The 25,088-nt window shown below is 41.6% G+C and overlaps 1 protein-coding gene across 2 annotated transcripts; it reads right to left on the bottom strand.

The window, feature by feature from the left end:
- Window positions 1–521: 521 nt before the first annotated feature.
- On the bottom strand, window positions 522–24,436 carry LOC117363947 (zinc transporter ZIP9). 2 transcript variants are annotated; one of them, XM_033952561.1, is made up of 4 exons: window positions 22,679–24,436; window positions 10,720–10,805; window positions 9,391–9,525; window positions 522–1,928 (listed from the first exon to the last, which is right to left on the bottom strand). In XM_033952561.1, the coding sequence occupies exons 2-4, from the start codon at window positions 10,729–10,731 to the stop codon at window positions 1,698–1,700; spliced, it is 378 nt and encodes a 125-aa protein (XP_033808452.1). In that variant the 5' UTR covers window positions 10,732–10,805; window positions 22,679–24,436; the 3' UTR covers window positions 522–1,697. The 2 variants fall into 2 exon arrangements, with proteins under 2 accessions (XP_033808452.1, XP_033808451.1); XM_033952560.1 differs by lacking the exon at window positions 22,679–24,436 and adding an exon at window positions 18,127–18,157.
- Window positions 24,437–25,088: the final 652 nt, after the last annotated feature.

The following is a 25,088-nucleotide window of genomic DNA, read 5'->3' as shown; positions in this document are numbered from 1 at the left end:
GGGAATTCATCAACAGGCAATACCGCATTACAGTGTGCTAAATGTTAAAGCTGCCAATAGGAATATAATGGGCGTCTTCAGTGGTTAGCATCTGTTGATGAATTCTCTGCTATGGGCCTCTTTTACAAAGTTGTGGTAATGAGTCCCGCGCAGTAAATGCAACACAGCCCATTTCATTCATATGGGCTATGTCACATTTGCTGCACCATTCCTCATTACCATAGCTTTGCAAAAGGGGCCCCAATACTACTATTAATGATAACGCTCAGGAGGCAACTGTTTATTTAGAATTTTGAGATACAAATTATTGAAAATAAGACTTAATAGGTTAAAGATCTGTTAGAATAAAAAAAAATGTACCACTGGCATACAGCAGGCTGTCTCAAAAGCACATACAGCTAGAAATACATAGATCAATTTAAAAACCATTTACCAGATATTATTGTAATTTTTTTAAGCAATTTGTTTTAGCTCCCATCTTCACTTAGAGAAACATGTTTATTTAAAAAAAGGAGTCAGGCTTTTTTTTTTTTTTTTACATAAGCCATCCTACTTACAGATGAAGTATTTCAGTTAACAAGTAGAAGGGAATGGGGTGTCAAGCTAACCTATAATGCACATACCCACAAGGACATTTGGCACCAGCAGAATAACAATACAGCCTACAGACACACAAGCATGAAGGGAGATACTCATGGAAAAGGATCCTCAAAGATCCTCCCAATAGACATCCCATTCCAGATGTACTTCGAAATTATGCATTCACTTCAGCTTCCAATGTTAATACTTTTTCTTTTGTAAAACATCTGGCTTTCTCTTGGATCTACCCTTGAAATGCTTCCACAATGTCCAGTTGTTATCGCGTTTCAATCTCTTGATCTCAAAATAGACTTAGAAAAGAAAGAACATGAACGTGTTTCCAACATATAAAAAGTTTCTCTAGTCACAGGACCATTTTGCAACTCTCCAAACACATCTTTCAAGAGAGATGCTTTATAAATACAACTTGTGTCAACCAGATGGCTGATGAAATACTCTTTCCTCTTCTATGAGTTCTATTCCATCATTCCACAGAACTTCACTTAATAAAAACCAAGGGTAACCAAACCAGCTCTTTGTTTCTTGTGGGTTTTAAATCCATAAATGCACCTGCTCAACCATAGTTGTTGCATTGCTGACCCTTTGTAGGGTTTGTGTTGGAACAGTCTCAAGAAACAGTAGCACTTTGACAAGGCCACATTAAACAAAAGATGTTTTCCTGGAAAACTCCCCAAGTTTTTTCAAGTGAATTCTACCGTCTCTAATTCACATGTGCAAGATATATATATATATTAGAGTTTCATGATAAACTGTCTTATTCATCCCCATTCACTTTTTCTTCACAAAAAATTTCATATTCCCTGAGGACAGGGGGAGCAATTATACACAAATAATTAAAACATCACACTGCTGAAAAAAAAACCTCAATTATATACAGAATCAGGCTGGCACGTTAATGTTTTCTAAATTATTAAAATGAATTTCTCATTAATAAAGCTTCCTGCCATAAAACAGGCAGTGGATAGGTAAATGGGGCAGAAGAGAATAGATGATTAAAGAGATTATGACTAACAGAGCAACAGGAATTTGCTGTTCAAGTCAGACCGACTGGAGAGGAACTGTGGACCCTGTTTTCTTTTTCATTCTTTTTCCCCTTTTTAGTGCTGATGTCCAATTGATAAAATAAGCGGGATGAGGCAACCCACGACTAGTGCTGCCACCTCAATTCGGCTAAGTCCCTTCCCACCGTTGGAATCTGGTTTGTGGCTGTGGCCCATTCCTCCTACTTCTGGGAGAACATGTACAGTGGCAACGTAGAGGAATGTCCCAGCAGAAAAAAGCATGGCAACGCCTGTAGCATTCACTTCTGAAAGGGCTTCCTTGCTGCTCTATGGGATGAAAAAAAGAGGAGAGAAAACATTAAGAGTAGAATTGCAGAATCAATTTGATCACAGTCAACCGTTTCTGGTACCATAGCCAAGAATTCACCTGCAACCTGAGTAACTTGTTGACCACTAAGCTGTGTTCCCTCTAGGCTGCACACATGTGCAACTATGTACCATTCTACACCTCCACACACACACATGGCCTAAGGAAGCCATACTGCTCCTGCTGGCACTTTTTCCCAATCTGTACTGCTGCTGCTTCTGCAGTGTGCATGTTCAAATCTTGCAAGCTGGTCCTTCCCTCATGCTGATTTTGTGAAGAAAAAAACATATCAGCATAAGACATACCTGTCCATAAGTTTTTAGCATGCTTGTAGTGTAGGCATAGATAGGGAAAGGCTTGGGTTCCCACCACTAAGCTAAGATAGAGATAGGAAGGCCCTGCTGAAGAGGGAGAGATGAGAGAAAAAGGAAGGAAGTGATAAGCCCATTTTGGGAGGGAGGGGAGAACAAGCAACATGCATCAGAGGCAAGCAAGGACTGGAACATTTACTATGAGAGTAGGAACTTGGGGACTCGTTAAGAAGACAGATGGCAACTCGAGGAGGGAGAGAGCAGGGATTTAGATTGAAGGTAGCGGAAGTAGGGCATGGGAATTCACATGAAGGGGGACAGCGAGGACTAGGAGATGAGATGTTAGAGAAAGATATCTAGGGAGACGAATGTAGGTACTCAGACTGGAGAATCAGTAATTGAATGGGAAAACAGAATGCTGGGAAGGGACTCATTGTGTGGAGGGTGTGTGGGGACTGGGGATTTTATGGAACAGAAGGGAAATAAAGTCTCAGCTGAGAAGAGAATGATGTCTGGCTGGAAAAAGATCTGAGCAGGGTTTCAGATTTTTTTTTTTTTTGGCTGGGGGAGGAGAGGAAAGCAAAGACTGTGAGACTGAGTGGGAGAGCACAAATATGGATAATGGGGGGAGTGGAAGACTGGGGAGGGAAAAAGACACCTCTGGGAAAGAGAGAGCAGGATCATAGGAACTAAGTTTTAGAGAGGGGGATAAGTAGGGACTAGCAGTTTTAATGGGAGAATGGAAATTTGAAGAGGGAGCAAGGATTGTGAAAGGTACTGTTGCCAGCACAATGGATTCTTAAACACTCCCAATATTAAGCAACCTGATGGAGCTAAGGGCTCCTTTTATCAAGCCGCGCTAGCGGTTTAACACACATTAAACGGCCGGCTGCGCTAGCCGCTACCGCCTCCTCTTGAGCAGGCGGTAGTTTTTGGACAGCACAGGGGTTAGAACGTGATGAAAAGTCACGCGCGTTAACCCCGCTAGCATGGCTTGATAAAAGGAGCCCTAAGTTTAGCACCGCCCCCAGGACGAGCAAGACAAAGGGATTGGGTAGAAAAGCCTAACAAAAGATAGGTGGCAAAATAATGAAAGGTTGAAAACAAAAGTTTAAAAATTTTTTATTTTAGTGATTGGAATATGCCAGCTTTTAAAATGTGAATCTCTTAAGCATTGGTAGAATTAGTTTGAACACAAAAATGCAGAAATTCTGTGCACTTTATATGTATTAAAATAACATAACTAGATCTGAGTAATTTAATTTAAAAATGCAATACATTAAAAATGTATTATCATTTTGTGACACTTGATATTATGAGTTGTACATTTATATATTTTATGGTAACTACTGATTTTATGTTCTCAATTACCCAAAAATGAGATGATTAATAATTGGAATGAATTTTCTCTTCTCTCTCTTCCCTCCTTCAATCAGAACCTATTTAGGTCTGCCCTCTTTCTATCTCACCTCCCAAACTTCACCCAGGTCAAACTGCCTCCACTCTCTTGCCTCCCTGTTAGCCTGAACTCTCTTTACCCTTTCTTTCCTCCCTTTTTCTTCCAGATCCAACCTTTGAACTCTCTCCCTGCCAGGCTCAACTCCTCCATGTATTCCTTGAACCCCCAGGCTGTTCTAGCCTTAAGAATATAAGAATAGCCATACTGGGTCAAGCTCCATTATCCTGTTTCCACAGTGGCCAATCCAGGTCACAAGTACCTGCCAGAAACCCAAATAGTAGTTAACATTCCATGCTACTGATACTAGGGCAAGCAGTGGCTTCACCCATGTCTATCTCAACAGCAGACTATGGACTTTTCCTCCAGGAACTTTTCCAACCCTTTTTTAAACCCAGATACGCTAACTGCTGTTACACATCCTCTGGCAACGAGTTCCAGAGCTTAATTTGTTGAATGAAAAAAACATGTCCTCCTATTTGCTTTAAAGGTATTTCCATGTAACTTAATTGAGTGTCCCCTAGTCTTTGCAATTTTTGAAAGAGTAAAAAAATCAATTCACTTTTACTTCTACACCATTCAGGATTTTATCATCTTAGTTAGGGAAGGAGTGGGTAAGAATTATGCACCCTTCTGACTTCAAATACAACTTTCTCTAAATCAGTCCCTTTATTTTCTTACTGCTATTACTCTATGTGTTTACCTTTATTTACACTTTATGATATCTGTAATTGTCTGTTGGCTATGCTCAACTTATTCTTGTTGTATACCATTTTGGGTGATTTTTTTTTTCAAAAAGGTGACATATAAATCTTAATTAACTGACTAATAAAACAAACTACTATTACTACTACTACTAATCACTTATATAGCACGGAAAGGCATACGCAGCGCTGTACAGTCCCTGCTTGGAAGAGCTTACAATCTAACTTGGACAGACAGACATGACATAGAGGGTAGGGGGATACAGAACCCAAGGTGAGAGGAGTTAGGAGCCAAAAGCACTCTCAAACATGTGGGCTTTTAAATGGGTCTTTAACACTGTCAGGGATGGAGCTCCAGTCCAAGCAAATCTATCATATCTGTCTCCAAAATCCCCTTCCATATAGGGGTGCTTTGCACAAATTCTGCATGGAATACTTCTGCAAAATTCCACTGGAATAAAATAGGTTTTGTTTCTCTTTCCCCCATGTTGTGCCATTTAAAAAGTCTGTCTTTTGGGGGTTTACAGTTCAAATTTTAATTGCACAGTTTTACTTTCTACTTTGGTGAGTCTTTCTGAGTAAGGGGGGTGGGGGTGGTATGTGTGTGTGTCTCCGAAACAGTCCCTGTCCAAGGGAAAGGTTTCTCTCATTGTATATTTTCTCTCTAGATATCTACCGTGTTGTGAAAAAGATTTTCTCTCCCTCCTGACTTCCCCTATAATTGCATATTTTATTTATTGGGATTTATTAATCACTTTTTAATGAAGAGATTCACCCAAAGCGGTTTATAATACATTGAATAGTAATCTTAAGTACTCAAGTACTCTTAAGTATTTTCCCTATCTATCCCAGCAGGTTCATAATCTAACTCTGGTACTTGGAGCAATCAAGGGTTAAGTGACTTGCCCAGAGTCACAAAGAGAAGGCTGGGATTGAACTCACAACCTCAGGGTGCTGAGGCAGCAGCTCTAACCACTAGGTCACTCCTCCATAGGGTAAAGGGTGGCCTGCAGTTGGAGTGGAGAAGTAGCCAAATGGTCAGTACAGTGGGCTGATAACTTGACCAACTAGGTTCAATTCCTATTGCTGCTCCTTGTGACCCTGGGCAATTCACTTAATCTAATCTAATCCTTAGGTTTGTATACCGCATCATCTCCATGTTCGTAGAGCTCGACACGGTTTACAGTAGGAGAAATAGGAAGGAACTACAACAGAGGGTTAGAGGTAGAAGTGTGAAGAAAATTTAGAGGACTTGGGATGCCAAGATATAAGAGTTTCCTTGATTCCTAAGTTGGAGGGAGACTTACATTTTTTGAGAAAAGCCAGGTTTTCAGATGTTTGCGGAAAACTTGGAGAGAGCTCAAGTTCCGAAGAGGGGAGGTAAGGTTGTTCCAGAGCTCAGTGATTTTGAAGTGGAGGGAGGTCCCTAGCTTTCCTGTGTGGGAAATGCCTTTTAGCGAGGGGAAGGATAGTTTTAATTTGTGGGAGGATCTGGTGGTATTAGGGTTTGAGGAATTCCAAGAAAGAGGGATAAAGGGAGGGAGGATACCATATAGGATTTTGAAAGTTAAACAGGCGCATTTATAGTGGACCCTGGCGATTATCGGAAGCCAGTGGAGCTTGGCAAGGAGCGGGGAGACATGGTCAAATTTACTTTTAGCGAAGATGAGCTTGGCTGCGGCATTCTGAATCCGTTGGAGTCTGTGGAGGTTTTTCTTAGTTAGGCTTAAGTAGATAGAGTTGCAATAGTCCAATCTGGAGAGGATGATGGATTGGACAAGGAGGGTAAAATGTTTTTGATGGAAGCAGGATCTAATTTTCCTCAGCATGTGAAGGCTGAAAAAGCATTTTTTTACCAAGGATTGGAGGTGGTCATTGAAGGACAATGTGGAATCAATGATGATGCCCAAGACCTTGCTCGAGAACTCAAGCTGCAGAGAAGAGCCAGAGAGTAGTGGGATGGAGGTGGGTAGGTGATCAAGTTTTGGACCGAGCCAAAGAAGTCTTGTTTTGGACTCATTCAATTTCATTTGCACAGTGCGGGCCCAGGATTGTAGGTTCATTATACAAGAGGATATGTTCTTAGACAGGTCGGTGAGGTTCGAATCGGTCTCGAGGAGGACGAGGATGTCGTCTGCATAAGTGTAAATTGTTTCAAGGGGGGATAAGTGGAGGAGTTTTAGGGAGGACATATAGATGTTGAAAAGGATAGGGGATAGTGGAGAGCCTTGCGGGACTCCACAATTCGGTTTCCAGGGGGAGGTTCAATCAGATTGTGAGACCATTAGGGACAGAGAAAATACCTGTATATAATAAATGCAAAACTGTGTTGGTTTTTACCACAGAAAGGTAGTATATCAAGTCTAAGACCCCTTTATATATATCACACTGAATGCTTTGTAATCTTTAAACAAAATGAAATTTTAGAAAAAGGGAGCATGAATAAACACATAATACAATTCTTAAATTCTTAAAGTTTTCCAACATCCATATCTAAAAGTAACCACCCCCTATACTTAATAACCATTTGCATCACCTGTAGCAGTGATAATTGTAACCAAATTCTTCTTATAATTTGATATCAGTCTTTCACATTGCTGTAGAGCAGGGGTGTCAAAGTCCCTCCTCGAGGGCCGGATTCCAGTCGGGTTTTCTGGATTTCCCCAATGAATATGCATTGAAAGCAGTGCATGCAAATAGATCTCATGCAGATTCATTGGGGAAATCCTGAAAACCCGACTGGATTCTGGCCCTCGAGGACCAACTTTGACACCTGTGCTGTAGAGGAATCTTAGCCCACTCTTCTGAACTGCTTTAATTCAGTGGTGTAACAACGGGGGGGGGGCCTAAGCAGGCCCTGCCCGCCCAATCTCGGCTTAGGCTTGGCCAGTCTCTCCCACCTCTAATCTTGCACAGCTGCAGTCAGCCTCAGCCATGTGCAAGGCAGCATCCATTTTAGCAGATAATGGCAGCACCATGGTACAAACAGACAGAGGAAACTTTTTTTATTTTTGGAGATGGGAATGAGTGTACTATTCAGCATCAGGTGTTGGGCCGGTGCTGGATCCAGTGCAGCTCAGTTCTTCTGAACGCTTCCTCCGGCTTGTGGCCCAATCAGTCTTGTAACAGCACTCTCTGCAGCCCGCAATTCTCAGCACTCCTTGTGGCTGCAGCAAAAGGGCAGTTAACAAAAAGTGTTCACCCAGCTTTCGCTACTGAGTTGGATTTCCCCACATTCCAACAGGCATTGAAGGAGCCAGCTTGGGTCACAGGCACACTGCACAGAAGGGCCCACCAACCCTTGTAGAGAAGCAAGAAAAAAGCACAGGTAAAAAAAAAATTTACAAAATTGTGTAGTGGTGGTGGGCTTTGGAGGAGATAGGCTCTGGACTGCCCAGATTAAAAACAAAAATATTATATTTAATGTGTTTCCTGGGTGGGGTGGACTCTACAGTGCCTAGGATATTTTTACATTTTTTTAAAAATTTTTTATATTTAATGCTGATGGTGGTGGGGGGAGGGCTGATGCTGGGCTACAAAGAGGGATGGGGTGTAGAAAAGGGTAAAGCTGATTCCGGTCTACAGGAATGGATGGGAGGTAGGACGGGAAAGGCTGAGGCCCAGATCCACTAAACTCTCTGATCGCCTAACAATCATCACTAAACCATGGTTATCCGTGCGTTCGTACATTCTCCAACACTGCCATAAAAACAACTTCATTAACATGCCTTAAATCTAATGATGGTTGCTAAGGGCCCGAGATTACCAACAGGTCTGCCATTTTTTTTTTTTTGATGGGCACAGATGTGTGTGTGTGTGTTACACACGCATAAATCTGTCCCTAATAATTAAAAAAAAAAAAAAAGTCATGCCAGCACCCCCCATCCCTCGATGATGCATTGGAACAAAAATTAAGAGGCAGCATGAATGCACACTCCATCCTGCCTCGATTACCCAAACCCCTCCACATTCCCAATCCCCCCCACTCCAATGTCACGCCATCCGAACCCCTCCACACTCCCTATGGACTCCCCCACTCACTCCCGACCCTTCTCCACACCCTGCGAAGATTGCGACCACCTGCACACAACTTCCCACCCCGCCCCTGAGGATCGCAGCCCCTGTGAAGATCCTTGGCAGGAGGGATGTCCATTCCCTCCTTCCTCTGCCACTCAGCTCCCCCATACACCCTGACCCATCTCCATATCTTATTTGGAAGAAGAGAGCAGGAAGAATGCCCACTCCCTCTTGCCTCTGCCACTCTGCTCCCCACCTGACCTGCTCCTGTATCTTCTTTGGAAGAAAAGAGCAGGAGGGATACGCAGCCCCTCCTGTCAGGCCCACCTCTCTAAAATGGCAGGCCTTCCCTTTCCTGATGCATCCTGGGATGTATTGGGAGGAGCCTAAGGCCATGATTGGCTCAGGCACCTAAGGTTCTTTCCACAGGGGAAGGGCCATAGGCACTTGAGCCAATCAAGGCCTTAGGCCCATGCCCAGTGCATTCCAGGATACACTGGGAGGAGCCTAAGGCCCTGATTGGCTAAGGCATCCAAGGCCCCTCCCCTGTGGGGATATGGTTTAATTTAATGAGCATAATATTTAAGGGCCCTTTTTAGAAAGCCGCAACAGTGAATACTGGCATAACAAAAGCGATGCAACCCATAGGAATTGAATGGGCTTTGGCGCATTTGTCACCAGGGAATCACTAATGTGGCTTTGTAAAAGGAGCCCTAAAGTTTTTTAATATGTTTTCCTGTAAATATACTCATTTTGATAAATGTTTGCCATTATGGTGGACTTATATCTGGTCAAGTTTAAGATATGGGATAATGCAACTATATTTAAAAATGTAGTTTATGTTGATGCAGGATAGCTGTTGAGCAGACTATTTACTTAGAAATCCATCAAGGGCACTCTAAGACATTAATTAATAGTATACCACCATCCTTACCTTGCTTAATCCTAAATACGTTAGCATGGATAGGAGAGGTGCTGCCAAGGCAAAGACCAACAAATGTTTCCTGATTCGATTCCTCTCCAGACCAGCATGCATGAGGAAGGATACCAAACCAAAGGCAGCTGGAGCCTGAAAATGAACAGCAACAATTAATACATTTTGCTCCAGACAAAGGAGAATTCATTCAGGCTCGAAAATATAAAGAAATACAAGCTTAAGTACTGTTTCATGTTCACTGACCTTAAAGCGATAAAAGCAGCAATCCTTTGTTGACTTAGAGGATCATTTTCAAAACACTTAGACACACAAAGTACCCTTTATTCTGTTGTCTAAATAAAATTGTCAAGATCCTATTTTTTTTCTCATTTTATTTCAAAGCAAATGTTAGCATTTAAAGATTTTGAATGCTCTTCCCCCCTTAACTATCCTTCTTATGACTGTAAGTATATAATTGTTGTGCTGCTCTTCATCAGACCCCCAGGCAGGCATCATATTCACATGAGAATACAGAGAAAATAACTGTCCGGGTAGTTTTTTAAAATTAGGCAAATTTGTGTTTGTCCAGGTAAAAAAACAAAAAAACCCCAAGCTGCCCGCAAACCCGCCTACCCACTTTGGGCTGAGCATATTAATGCATCCTACTCTCCCTCCACCACCACCGAAGTCTGGCTTATATTCCTCTCTAATCTCTCCCTCATCCCCCCCACCCCCATGGTCTTCCAAGCCTTGTATCTGTTGCCGGCAGTGTCAATGATTAATTCATCCACTGCCAGCCAGCTCCTGAACTCTTCTCTGTGGACAGGTGATTGTTACAGCCACATAAGTGGCGACGTCACCTGGATGGAGCCGACCTCGGCCTGTTGTCAGAGAGGCCAATATCCCTTGCTCATCTGGCTTTTATTTTGGAAGGGGGAGGGGACAAAAAACACTGGGGGATTAAGGGGCAACCTCTCTTAATCCCTCCAATGCAATGCTCCTCATTGGAGCAGTTTACCAAAACTTAAAATGTACTTGGTAGCAAGTATAAATCCTGATGCCAATGTGTACTCCTCCTGAAATGGAGAATAAATGTGAATATTCTAGGCACGTCTTAGTCTCACCCAAAATATGCCCAGATCATGCCCCCTTGCTATTTTGCACACACTTGGGGTTTTGATGTTACTATCGCAGATTTGTAAAGTGGGAACTTAGATGTTTATTCAATATAAACATTTGTGTGCTGTTTATGCACATCTCAAATGGCTGCATTGTGATCACTCTAAACATCCTTTCAAAGAGTACAATGAAATGGACCCGAATAAAGCCTGGATGTTGGAGACTCACCTTGTGCAACATGATTGCAACAAACACTATGAGCTGTACACTGGTCTGGGATGTAGAAGCTGCTGCACCCAAGGCAACACCATCAGCTGTTGAGGTTACAAAAACAAAACAGACATTACATTGGTTCTTATATTCCACAGCTACAACAAAAAATTCAGTGCAGATTGCAATAAGGCGTAAATAGCCAAGCAGACCCTGGGAATTAATAATATAAGCAAAATAACTAGTGTGAGCACTGATAAGCAGGTTTATTTTATTTTTATTTCTTTTATCAATTAACAATCACACGTAATAATGCTGTGATAATAGACATAAAGGAAAAAAGAAATTCCAAAAAATTACAGATAGGAAATAAAATTTCAATTTTGACTACCATTTGGGATCCAAAATTCACAAACACAAAAAACACAAATTAACAGCCAACCACAGTAGATTGGAAGGGTTACATGGATTCTCTGCTCTTCTTTTGCCACAAGGAACTTAAGACAGTTGCTTAGGTTCAAAGAACATATACGACTTATTCTCATCAAGAATAGCACATAAGCATGGAAATAGCACATTTATATACCGTAACTGGTGTTATCCGGAGACAGCAGGCAGATATTCTCATATGTGGGCGACGTCATTCATGGAGCCCCGGTACGGACAGTGGTAAAGTGTACTGTCACTTTAAGCTTTTAGCAAAGCTTTGAGATTGCTTACATCATGCATGCGTAAGTGCCTTCCTGCCTGCCGCCAGCTTGCAAGTCGTTAGTTCTATGCCCAAGTGAAGCCAATCAGGGGAGGTGGGAGGGTTGTGAAAATATCTGCCTGCTGTCTCTGGATAACGCCTGTTACAATAACTAGTTGTGGTTTATCCTTAGACAAGCAGACAGAATATTCTCACATGTGGGACTCCCTAGCTTTAGTAAAGGGATGGAGGGAGAGTTGGCCTCTAAGGAAACAAACACGTGTTGCCTCGCTAGAAAATCAGGTATACTGTCTGATACGAATAGGCTTGGAGGCAAGGGAATGAAATAAATACAAACTAAGCAGAAGAACCCTATCCTCAAGAAGAGGATAAAGGGAGGAACCCAAGGAATACTATAGTAATGGAGGTTGTAAATAATAGACAACCCCATAGTGGCAGGGGAATCCAAGCATAGGCAAGACATGCCAGAAAGATTCAGAAAGAAATGGGCAGTAGGGTAAGATATTCTAAAGAACAGTGTGAATATCTTTTTTTAAATTTATTTATTCAATTTTCTATACTGTTCTCCCAGGAGAGCTCAGAACGGTTTACATGAATTTATTCAGGTACTCCCAGAGTACTGTAGTAGCAAGAATGGTACAGTGGTAGATGTTATGTGTTGAAGAAGCTAGTTGATCCTAGTGAGGGAACCCAATCAATGAATCATCTAGATAGTATTCTGCTTCAAGCTTCAGCGGAGAATATGGATAAAGAGCCAGTAAATGAAAGAAAGGCAATCCAATAGTGGATCTCTGACAATGAAAAAATGTGAGAGGGTAGTCAACTTAACAGGCGCTATACCCAGATTGGATCTCTCCATCAGACTCCTGGTACTGTAATAAGCAGAGTTATGATGGATGGAATAGACGATCCATCCCAACCCGTTTTACAGTTTAGACAGAGTGAGCATGATGGAGTAACAAACAGAAGTGTCGTGCCATGCTTAATAGGCTCCAACCCATGCAGAAAAAAATGACCTGTTTAGTTCATAAGAACATAAGAACATAAGAACTGCCATCTCCGGATCAGACCTTCGGTCCATCAAGTCCGGCGATCCGCACACGCGGAGGCCCTGCCAGGTGTACACCTGGCGTAATTTATAGTCCACCATATCTTTATATGCCTCTCTTAAGGAGATATGCATCTAGTTTGCTCTTGAAGCCTAGGACGGTCGATTCCGCAATAATCTCCTCTGGGAGGGCAATCCAGGCGTCAACCACCCTCTGAGTGAAGCAGAACTTCCTGATATTAGTCCTGAACTTGCCCCCCCTTAGCTTCATTACATGTCCTCTAGTCCGTGTCAAATTGGACAGTGTAAATAATCTTTTCTGCTCTATTTTGTCGATTCCTTTCAGTATTTTGAAGGTCTCGATCATATCCCCACGCAGTCTCCTTTTCTCAAGGGAGAACAATCCTAGTGTTATAAGTCTATCCTCATATTCCAGTCTCTCCATACCCTTCACCAGTTTTGTCGCTCGTCTCTGCACCCTCTCCAGCAGTTTTATATCCTTCTTTAGGTAGGGAGACCAATGTTGGACGCAGTATTCCAAGTGTGGTCTGACCATTGCCCTATAAAGCGGCATCATAACTTTCTCCGATCTACTCGAGATTCCTTTCTTTATCATGCCCAACATTCTATTTGCCTTCTTTGCCGCTGCCGCGCATTGTGACGACGGCTTCAGGGTCCTATCTATCAGTACACCCAGGTCCTTTTCTTGTTCACTCTTCCCCAGAGTTGCACCTGACATTGTATACTCGTATTCCTTATTCTTATTTCCTAAATGCATTACCTTGCATTTCTCCACATTGAACTTCATCTGCCATTTCTCCGCCCATGTTTCTAACCGACACAAGTCGCTCTGGAGTTTCTCTCTATCCTCCTGCGATCTGATCGCCCGGCATAGTTTTGTATCGTCTGCAAACTTGATGATCTCACTGGATGTTCCTTCCTCCAGGTCATTGATATAAATATTAAAAAGGATCGGCCCAAGTACCGAGCCCTGGGGTACTCCACTAGTCACTTTCTCCCAGTCGGAGAACTTCCCATTTATGCCCACTCTCTGCTTTCGGTTTTCCAGCCATTTGCCTATCCATCTTTGTATATCTCCCTCTATGCCATGGCTTTGTAGTTTCCTGAGAAGTCTTTCGTGTGGAACTTTGTCGAACGCTTTCTGGAAGTCCAAGTATATTATGTCCACAGGCTTCCCACTATCAATTTGCTCGTTCACGGTCTCAAAAAATTGGAGTAAATTCGTCAAACACGATTTCCCTTTCCTGAATCCATGTTGACTGGGTTTCATCAAGTCGTGTGCGTCCAAGTGCCGGACTATGCTATCCTTGATCAGTGCTTCAACCATCTTGCCGGGGACTGACGTAAGACTCACTGGCCTATAGTTGCCCGGTTCCCCTCTCGATCCTTTTTTGAAAATTGGCGTGACGTTCGCTATCCTCCAGTCGTCCGGTATCTGTCCAGTTCTGATTGTCAGGTTTGCAAGTTTTTGCAATAACTCTCCGATTTCAACCTTCAATTCCTTTAAGACTCTCGGGTGAATTCCATCCGGTCCAGGGGATTTGTCACTTTTAAGTTTGTCGATCTGATAGTATATCTGGTCTAAGTCCACTTCAACTGTGGTGAGGCTGTCTTCTATTTCTCCTGGAAACACTTTCTCCGCTTCAGGTATTGTTGAGGTGTCTTCCTTCGTAAAGACAGACGCAAAGAAGGAATTTAGTTTGTCTGCGATTTCTTTATCTTCCTTGATGTACCCTTTTCTTCCCTGGTCATCCAGGGGTCCCACTGCCTCTTTAGCAGGTTTTTTCCCTTTCACGTGTCTAAAGAAGGGCTTGAAGTTTTTGGCCTCCTGGGCTATTTTTTCCTCATAATCCTGTTTGGCATCCCTCACCGCCTTGTGACATTTCTTCTGATCATCTTTATGTTTGTTCCAGGCTTCGGTTGTCTTTATGCATTTCCATTTTTTGAAAGAGTCCTTCTTTTCTTTTATGGCTTCCTTCACCTGTATGGTAAGCCATGCCGGTTCTCTTTTGCTCTTTGTTCTCTGATCTTTGGAAATCCTCGGAATGTAGAGATCTTGTGCTTCTGTGATAGTATTTTTCAGTAGGGACCATGCCTGATCTACCATTTCAAGTTTGTCCACCATCTTCTCTAGTTGTTTTTCTACCATGGCCCTCATGCGATCGTATTTACCCTTTTTAAAGTTTAAGGTGGTGGTTAAGGTTTTGGTATGTTTCCCTTTCCCGATGTCAAGTTTAAAGTTGATTACATTGTGATCACTCGTTCCCAATGGAACCACGACTTCCACTTCTGTTATCGGTCCCGTGAGGCCATTAAGGACCAAGTCCAAGGTGGCGTTGCCTCTTGTCGGCTCTTTTACCATTTGTTCCAGGAAGCAATCCCCTAGCACCTCCAGGAACTTGGCCTCCTTGCCGCAGTTGGAGGTTGTTAGTTTCCAGTCTATCCCTGGGAAATTGAAGTCTCCCAATATAATTACATTGCCCGTCTTGCATTCTTGTTTGATTTCCTCCATCATTTCTGAGTCAGTTTCCTCCGCCTGTCCTGGGGGACGATAGTAAAGGCCAATTTTCGTATCTGCGCCATATTGACCAGGAATTTTGATCCAAAGTGACTCAAGCTTCTCTTTCATTTCTGTTGTAACCATTTCAACAGAATCTATTCCCTCCTTAACATATAGAGCAATACCTCCACCTTTCTGCCCTACTCGATCTCTTCTATACAGTTTGTATCCCTGAAGTACTGTGTCCCATTTGTTTTCTTCATTCCACCATGTTTCTGTTATGCCAATGATATCCAATATGTCATGTCTCGCTATTGTCTCTAGTTCCCCCATTTTGTTACCTAGGCTTCTAGCATTCGTATACATACATCTAAGTTCCCTTCGTGTTACCTTTTTGGACCTTCTACTCTTGGCCGTCCCTATAGTTTCAATTACGGTATCCTTTACTGCTCCTGTGTTATCACCCTTGTTTGCTGTGTGTTCGTCCTCTCCTGTGTCTGAGTTGTCCATTCCTGCTTTTTCTCCCTTATTGGCTGTGAGGTCGTCTTCTCTTGTGTAGGAGTAGTAGTCCTTGGCTTCTTCGCCGGGGCATCCTGCTATCCGTGCCATCGACCGGTGGTCGACTGTCGGCTTTCCCCTATCTTTCAGTTTAAAGCCTTCTCGATTGCCTTCTTCATGTTGCCTGCCAAAACTCGTGCTCCTTCCTTGTTGAGGTGTAGTCCATCCCTTCTGTAGTACTTGCTTTTTCATGGTTATAATGCACAGAAAAAAAAAAAAGAAGGGAAATACCACCTTAGAGGCTCTACATCCATGGTGGATCCCCGCAATAGTATTCAATGGTCCAATCCAATCTTTAGTTTTATATACCGATTCCTCCCTCAGAAAGGACTCAACTTGGTTAACAAGATTTCCTTAATCAAGTGGAGAGAGAAAAATAGTCTCTACTCTAACCATTAATTTAAAGCAGATGAATCTATCAAAGATTTCTGAAAAAAAAAGTGTTTTGTTTTTTTTTAATAAATCTTTATTCATTTTAAATACTAATACAAAGTGCCATGAAGCATACAAACACTAATAATCAACATAAGCAGTTAAAATCCATAAATAACATTACAGAAGAAAAATATCCCTCCCCTTTCTTCCAACAATTCAATCAAGAAATAAACCAAAAAGAAATCCCCCCACCCACCCACCCCGTCCTGGATATATGTAAAAATAAACAGTAAATGAAATAAAAACAATTATGTTGAATTAACAAATGATGTCATTGGCCCCCATACTAATTTAAATACTTTGCTCTTCCCCAATATATCCGCATTCATCTTTTCATATTTGTATCCTAAACATAAACTGGCCCACCAAAATGAAGTTGAGGCGGTTTTTAACATTTTCCGGAAGAATGGTATTTGACAAAGTAATCTAATCTCAGATGGAAGCTTATTCCAAATTTTTACAAATGAGAAGACAAAAGATTGACTGAATGGTGCTGTGAATGCAAGTATGTGCAGCAGAGAAGAGAACCATGAGTAAAAGTTCCAGTGTCAAAGTATAAATATCACATCAGGGTTACCAATGGAGAGGCCGCTGCTAGCCCCTCCAATGTATTTTAATGACCTCACACTGACAATCCAATTGCTGTATATAATATATGTTTAATAGTAATAAACAAGAGACAGCTTACATTGATGCATCCAAATAGGATATAGCAATACAGCAGTTAGGCTAATGGAAGAATAACACAGAATACCGGTATGTCATGTGCTGCCCATTCCGTTCTACCTTTTAAGGAACTAAGCTGGACCATTTATAACCAAGCTTAGTAGCCTGGGGTCCAGAGTCTTGCATAACTACTAATTACATACTTAATTTTCATTGGATTTTCACACTTTATCATATTTAATGATTGGCTGATATATATATAATTGCAAATGAGTCATAATGAAGCTTGGTGCCACCTGCTGTCAAATATGACTTCTCTAGTTTCCCTGACAATGCATTCTTAATACTAACGTCAAGGATCCCTGAAGGTGGGCACCCTCCCTCCTAATCTTGCTTGTCGATTGTCAGCAGCTTTATTTACAGATCATGTCATTTTGACCTGACATTGTGGCTTTCTTATGGCCCAAGCATTTCTTGGAAATTCTCTTAATAGAATAACTAGTAAGTGTCACAGTCTGAGCAGACAGCCATCAGCTTCTAGGGCAAAGATGAAGTTCTCCTGCAGAAATATTCATTTGTGCTGAAAGAAATGCATGCTCTGTCTAGCTCATAGGTCTGATTATAAGTCATGTCTCATTAACACTAAGTCTCTCCTGAGGGTCTCCTAAGGGCCTTTTTTCCTCAATCTTTCCTCACAACTCAGGAAGATCAGCATGTACAGTTTGAAATCCAGAAGCTTTCAATTGAGGGTCGAAGATAGTCAAATGTATTGGGAGCAACAGCACGAGAAAGAGGAGTCTCCCAGCTCATCTGGTGCACCAAGAGAGACTATGTTTCTCTTCACATCCGCACAGCAGGTAACAAGCCCAGTGTCCGCTTTCAAAGCTATGATACTCTCAACCCCTCCCCCCCCTCATCCTCAGTTTATAACACTGCTGTCCTCCTTATCTCGTCCCTCCTCTCCTTCTGGCAATCTAAGATCAACTCTCTTCGATCTTTCTTCCCTCCACTATCTTGCCTCTTCCCTCCCCATCCTCCCCTCCAATTTAACTGCCACCATCGGCCCTCCTCTTTTCCCTAATTCTGGCCCTTCCACAGTTTTCATTCTCAAGCCATTTCTCCCAAACTTCCAATTATATCTGGTTTGCCACAGGGTTCTATTCTTGCTCCTATTTTTTTAAATATCTTCTAGGTCTCTCTTCTTACTCATACCCAGCCTCATCAGTTTATCCTTTTGCTATGCAGATGATATCCAGATACTTTATCATATTTCCACTTCCAGTTTTGACATAGCAATCTTATCTTTGCCTTCAGGAAGTATCCTCCTGGCTAAAAGATCATCATCTTTATCTGAATATTAAAAAGAGTGAGTATTTGCTTCCCTTGCTCGACATTGCCATCTCTACCACTTCCTGCTTCAAATCAACTAGAACTCCCTTATAAAGAATCTGTTAAAGTCCTTGGGGTTACTTTTGATAATCGGTTTACCTTTAAGGCTTTCCATATAAGATATATAAGATCTCTGCTTATGCAGATGATATATTGCTTCATTTGAAGAATCCTGGTTCCACCATTCCGCATTTGCTGGAATTGATTAGATAGGTTTGGCAAATTCTCTGGATACAAAATAAATTCTGAGTAAATGGGAGGTTCTTCCGTTAAACGTATATTGTACAAAAGGATTATTTGATTCATTCCCTTTCCTTTAGAAGGAAGAGGGTATAAAATACTTAGGCATTATGATTCAAAGAACTTTAGAAGACACAATGACAGTAAATGAAAAATCTTTATTGCTGAAAGTCAAAGAAATGTGTGAGCATTGGAACCCATTACATCTTTCTTGGTGGGGGAGAGTCCAAACTGTCAAAATGATAATTTTACCCGTGGTTTGTTATCAAAATGAGTATGTTACCAGTTTATTTTCAAAGTTCCTTTTATAAAAAATTGAATCGCATTCTTACTAAATTTATTTGGCTAGGTAAAACTGCTAAAATTGCTTTAATATCTTTGCAAAAACCAATTGCAGCGGGTGGGGTAAATTTTCTAAACTTTTACAGATACCATCAAGCATTTATTTTGCATCAGGGTATGTATTGGGTCTTTCCTGAGCTCATAGAACATCTTCCTGATTGGCTGTAATTAGAATGCAAATTATGTCCCCATTACGGTTGTTTCATGTGTTGAATATCAAATTACCCAGATATGCTAAGGACAATATTTGACACTTGGAAAACCTTGAAATTTATTAATAAATTAACAGATATTTCAATAGAGAAATCTACTTATCAATTCTTGTGGCTAAACTCCAAGATTTAAATTGGCGAGTCTGGGATTTTCTGGAAGCATTGGATGCAGGCAGGCATTCGTACACTAGGTGATGTTATATCAAATGGGAAAATGCTTGATTTTTCACGACTGCGACAATCATTCGGCATTTCAAAATCTCAAAATTATAGATGGTTGCAGTTGAAGCAGGCCATTCAGAGTGGGTTCCCTGACTGGCGAAATCTAAAAAGTCATTATAGCTTGCAGGTCTTATGCTTCCAGACAGATTTGCTAGGACATCAGGCTGCTCAGTGGTATAAATTAATTGCTGAATTCTTGAATAAAAAACCAAAAAATAGTCTTAGATACATTTGGAGCATTGAGGTAAAGCAATATAATTCTGCATCTCAATGGCCACGAATTTGGACTTGGAGGATGAGATGTATAGCATGGGGGTTTTTGTTACATAGATCTTTTTGGACCCCTGTTCGTTTACACAAATTAAACAGTTCTAATTCTAATAGATGCTGGCACTGCCATCTGGACATAGGGACATTGGATCATCTGTTGTTCTATTGTCCGTTGATACTCAACTTTTGGAAGTCAATATGGGGACAGATTAACATCATACTGGAATCAACAATTCCATTGACATATGAGGTAGTCATTTGTGGAACAATACTGCATATTAAGCCGGACTGCTATAAATGCCGGCTTTTCCTAATTATGACTGGGGTAGCCATGCAAATGGTGACTCGTAATTGGAAAAATTGGGATCGCCTTAGTTATACTTTTTGGTGGGAGAACTTATGTTTATGTTACAAGTATGAGAAGATGAATGTTGACATGCTGGGGCATAGTAAGTTGTTCAAATTAGTTTGGGGTCCATTAATATCTTTTGTGGCTTCGTTATAGTTGTGTTTTTTATTTTCCAGTGTTTTAGTATACACACATCCAGGGAAGGGAGGTTGGGAGGGTATTTCTTTTGGTCTGGTTTTATTCCTTGATGAATGTGTTGGATGGGAGAGGGGTTTTATTTTTTCTGGATTACTATTGACTGTTTATAAGTGCTTATTATGATTATTAATATATGTATGAATATTGTTGTGCACTTTTGTTAGTTTTGAAAACTTAATAAAGATTTATTAAGGAAAAAAAAGGTTTTCCATTGTGTACCTTCTCTTCATTCCTTTTTCCCCTTGTCTGCTATTCACACTCTCCTCCTGGCACTAGTCATTACTCATCTTGACTACTATAATTCTCTGTACGAGTATGCTAGTCTCCCCTTTTACTCCCTTAAATATCTACAGTTAATACAATCAACTGCCATCCATTTGATCATATTACCCCTCTACTTAAAAGAGAACATTTTTCAGTTTTCGTAAACAATTTAAATTGCTAGTACTCGCTTGTAAGGGTCATTTAGTTGATGCTCCTTATCTACATTGCCTCTTGATCCCTTAAATGTTTCCCTGCTCACTTTGCTCATCTTCTGCTGGCCTACTTTTCCTCCCTTCTTTATGTGTAATTTGTCTGGCTCCCACACATAAATCTGCCTTTTCCTACATTGCCCCCATACTGTGGAATGCCCTTCTGACCCACTTTTCCCATAAAACCTTCCTTTCTGCCTTCAAAGCAGCTCTCAAAACCTACCTTTCCAGGCTAGCTGTCACCTGATTCTGCTTTCTTTCTACTCTTATAATTCTATGCCCTCCCTCTTCGCAGCTATTTAAGTGTAAACCACACAGAGACACTTTGCGGTAGGTATATTAAGACAGTAAATGATAATGATAATAGTAAGTTAACGAAGTGGTGTATAAAATCTTAAACTCACAGGAAGAAAACAAAGTGGTTCAAGATTTAGCAGACTCATATGCTATTTTTCAGAAACGAAAATTTAATCCATAAAATAAGTACACCCAGGTCAGGATGGAATTAATGCCATAGACTGTCCCTGCTGTTCAGAATTCAAGTTTCAAGTTTATTCATGACTTGATATACCGACCATCACATGTATCTGGGCAGTTTGCAATATTACAAATTAAAAAGATCTAATATAAGTAGGTAAAATAAAATAAATTAGGGTAAACCTAAAACTATGACAATTGAGACTGATTAGAAACAAGAGGGTTTTTAGGGGATAGGGAAGTTTTAATTACAATGATAAATAAAAATAGAAGGGAGGGTAGAGAGAAAGGGTGTAATGAGAGGGAGGTAGGGATATTGCTTCTTAAAAGCGTTTTTTTTTCCCCTCATTTATTTCCTACTTATTGGTAGGCATCTTTAAAGAGAAAGGTTTTGAGATTTGTTTTAAATTTAGTTAGGGAATTTTCATTACAAAGATGAAATGGCATTGCGTTCCAAAGCGAGGGTGCAACTACTGAAAAAATGGAATTTCTGGTATAGTATAGGTCCTTTATTGATGGTACTGTCAATAGGTTTTGATTCGTAGATCTGAGGACCCTAGAAGGGGTATGTGGAGTGAGATGTTTGTCTAAAAATCCAGGAAGATAAGAGGTCTTGATTTTAAAAGTCAGGAGGAGAATTTTATATGTAGTTTGGTGAGAGACCGGTAACCAATGTAACTCCCGAAAAAGTGGCGTAACATGATCATATTTTTTGGTCTTATAAATAAGTTTGATTGTGGCATTTTGGATCAGTTGTAATCTATGGATTTCTTTTTGAGTTATACTGTGGTAAAGAGAATTGCAGTAATCTATGTGTGTGATGATTAGAGAATGAATTAGGGTTTGGATCGAAGAGGGTTCAAGAACTGAGGTTATAGATCAAATTAGACACAGTTTGTAAAAGCAATTTTTGGTCACGGAACTGATTTGATCATGGTAAGTAAGATCTTTATCGAAAATAGTTCCTAATAATTTGAGCTTGGGTTCTATTTGGAGGGGAATTGTATCAATAGATATTTGTCCGGTTAAAGAATCTTTATTTTTATGAGGGAAGAGAATTCCTCATGTCTTTGCTACGTTTAGCGATAGTCTATTAATTCAGAGCCAAGAACTGATTTTATCGAGTTTGATTTCCTGGATATCATTGATATTGGCCGGGTTGAGTAGATGAAGGAGTTGGATGTCATCGGAATAGGCGAATGGAGTGAATCCGATAGACTAAGCTTATGTCAAAAGTGGGGCTAGAAAAATGTTGAATAGTAGGGGGTAAGGACAGAGCCTTGTGGTATACCATAAGCTTGAAAGATTGGGGCAGAAAATTTCCTTTGGAGTGGACTTGGAAGTTCCTATCTGCAAAGTAAGAAGAGAACCAGAGGAGAGCGGAGTACGACAAACATAGCATAACATACAAGAAAAAGATTCCCCCTACCGTTGTTGTCTCTCTCCCTCCATGCTGTGCCGTGCGTTGCCTTCTGGCCTGCCACCCAGTGTTATCTTCGGGCCGGTCCACTGTGAGATCAATGCAGCGTCTTCGGGCCGGCTCCCTGAGTGCAGCTTTGCACAAAGTTGTGGGCAGCGCGCGTCCCGCCCCCTCATCTGGAAGCCTTCCCTCTGACGTTGCGACGTCAGACAGAAGGCTTCAAGGTCAGGCACAGGACACGCGTAGGAGCCTTTTCCCACTGTGGCACTCAAGAGAGCCGGCCCCAAAACGCCGTGTTGATCGCACTGTGGACTGGAGTCTGAAGAACACCGTCTTTTGCCCGATGGACGTGCCAGCCCTGTGGACTGGCAGAAAATTTCTACGGGCCAGCACCGGTCCACGGACCGGCGGTTGAAGAACACTGGCATAGACCATCCACCCTACTCACCAGATCTTGCTCCATCTGACTATTTTCTGTTTCCAAACCTTAAAAAGAGTTTGAAAGGTCAACAATTTTCGAGTGATTCAGAGGCGATTGAAGTGGCGGAGTAGTTCCATCTTAATATCTAACAAAAATTGGTCCACAGTCAACGTTTATTCAAAACAGGAAAAAAGATTGAAAAGGACAGATGACTAATAAATAAATAAGTAAAAAAATAGTTGTATAAATGTAACTATGATCCCCAACCCTTAAACAAGATAATGCTGTCGAATTTGTTGTGGATTTGTATATATTTTTGTTTTTTAACTATAATTTTTTATATTTATATATATATTATTTATTTTATATTATTTATTTTTTACTTTTTATTTGTTTAATGGACATCAGTATGAGCCATGTGAAAGGTGCCCAGTATAAGGCTCAGGCAGTAACTTTGCGATGACTAGCATCATCCAGATAGTATCTGGATAAAGATTGCTGCCTCATACATCATGTTTGTCCATGGCCAAAAAAAAAACAAATCCACAGAAGTGAAAAAATGAATCACCAAACTGTCCCTTGCAATCTTAAATCCCCGAGATATGGCATATAACCTCCTAAGGGTGAGTTAAATAAGGTATCTGTGGCAAAAAATGCTAAAGCTAAAATAAAATGTTATATGGTATAAATAACTGAAAAAAGTGCTGATGAAAAAAATTGAAATGTTCAAGACTAAATAATGAAAAAAAGTGAACACGCCCACCAAGAAAAAAAGAAGAAAAAATGAAAAAAGTGACAAGAAGTCCAAATATACAAAATCACATGCTTAAAAGAAGGGACTAAAGATTCATGCAGTAAGATAAAAAATGACTGGCAGTCAATCCATTAGGTCTGAGTGAAAAGCGCTGAACAAATCCAAATCAATATATTTCAAAGTCCAGCAGTTCATATGAAAAATTCTATAGGTCATCACTTGAATGCACATATGTCCCCGATTTGAGAAAATGATGAATACTTAGCTTCCATTCACTCAATGTAGAAAAGCGAGTGTTTCTGAAATCAATCTCCACTCGCAAGAAATCTCCACTCCATGACATCAAAGTATTCTGGGGGGGTTACAGAAACTTCAGACATGTAAGTTTCATGGCTCCACATCATTCCATTCTTGGTAGGGCTGAGAACTTTTCAGCACCCCTTCGTACTGTTTTGGGGTTTTTGCATGATCTGGAAAAGGGAGCAATGAATGAAGAAATCAAATTTGCTGATGACAAAAAATGATTCTAAAGTAGTTGAATCATGAGCTGATTGTGAGAAGCTGCAGGAGGACCTTCGAAGAGCGAGAGTCAAAACTGGCAGCTGGATAAAATGCAAAGCGCATACGGGGGGGGGGGGGAGGGGGGAGGAATAATCCAAATTGCAGGATCAAATCCTAAAATCACCGTGCAACAGCGGTTCGAAAAGCAAAGAAAATGTTTAGGGAGTTACTTGGAAAGAAATCAGAGGATGTGGATTCATTAAAAGGCGGAGAGTAGAAGCTGATCTGGGGGAGGTGGGGGAGAGGGCAAAGGCAGGAAACTGCTGAAAGGCAAATTCTAAGTTAGGAAAAAGATATTATGGACATTGATTTCCCGGCTTCCAGCGGGGGAGCACCGTCCTCGTGCGCGTCTACGTGGGGACGTCTAGTGCGGGCGTCTACGTGGGGACTAGGGCACTAGGGCCAGCAGGAGTGAGGTACATAGTTAGAGCTGTCCCTATTGCAAGGGAGGAGTGAGGTTTTCCCTCGCCTTTTCTTCAGTCCTAAAGTTCACATTTTCTGGCTTCAGCAGTCATGCGACCGGGTAACAAAGCCCCCTGACCCTGCACGCTGTCTGATTCGGCTGCTGTTGAACAGTTTGCGTGCCGGAACCCTTCTCAGGCTGAGTGGAATTTGGGTTATGAGCTGCAGGGAGTGGTTGTGAATTTCTCCGTGAGAACCTTGTGCATCCTCCTCCAGCTTGAGTCCGCACTAGACGCCCGCACTAGACGTCCGCACTAGACGTCCCCACGTAGACGTCCGCACTAGACGTCCCCACGTAGACGTCTAGTGCGGACGTCTAGTGCGGACGTCTACGTGGGGACGTCTAGTGCGGGCGTCTAGTGCGGACGTCTACGTGGGGACGTCTAGTGCGGGCGTCTAGTGCGGACGTCTACGTGGGGACGTCTAGTGCGGGCGTCTAGTGCGGACGTCTAGTGCGGACGTCTACGTGGGGACGTCTAGTGCGGGCGTCTAGTGCGGGCGTCTAGTGCGGACGTCTACGTGCGGACGTCTAGTGCGGGCGTCTAGTGCGGACGTCTACGTGGGGACGTCTAGTGCGGGCGTCTAGTGCGGACGTCTACGTGGGGACGTCTAGTGCGGGCGTCTAGTGCGGACGTCTACGTGGGGACGTCTAGTGCGGGC

Source organism: Geotrypetes seraphini, chromosome 7 (assembly GCF_902459505.1).
Source record: "Geotrypetes seraphini chromosome 7, aGeoSer1.1, whole genome shotgun sequence".
Classification (NCBI taxonomy): Eukaryota; Metazoa; Chordata; class Amphibia; order Gymnophiona; family Dermophiidae; genus Geotrypetes; species Geotrypetes seraphini.
Note: the sequence above shows the minus strand (reverse complement) of the source record. Positions and strands in the feature narration are given on the sequence as shown.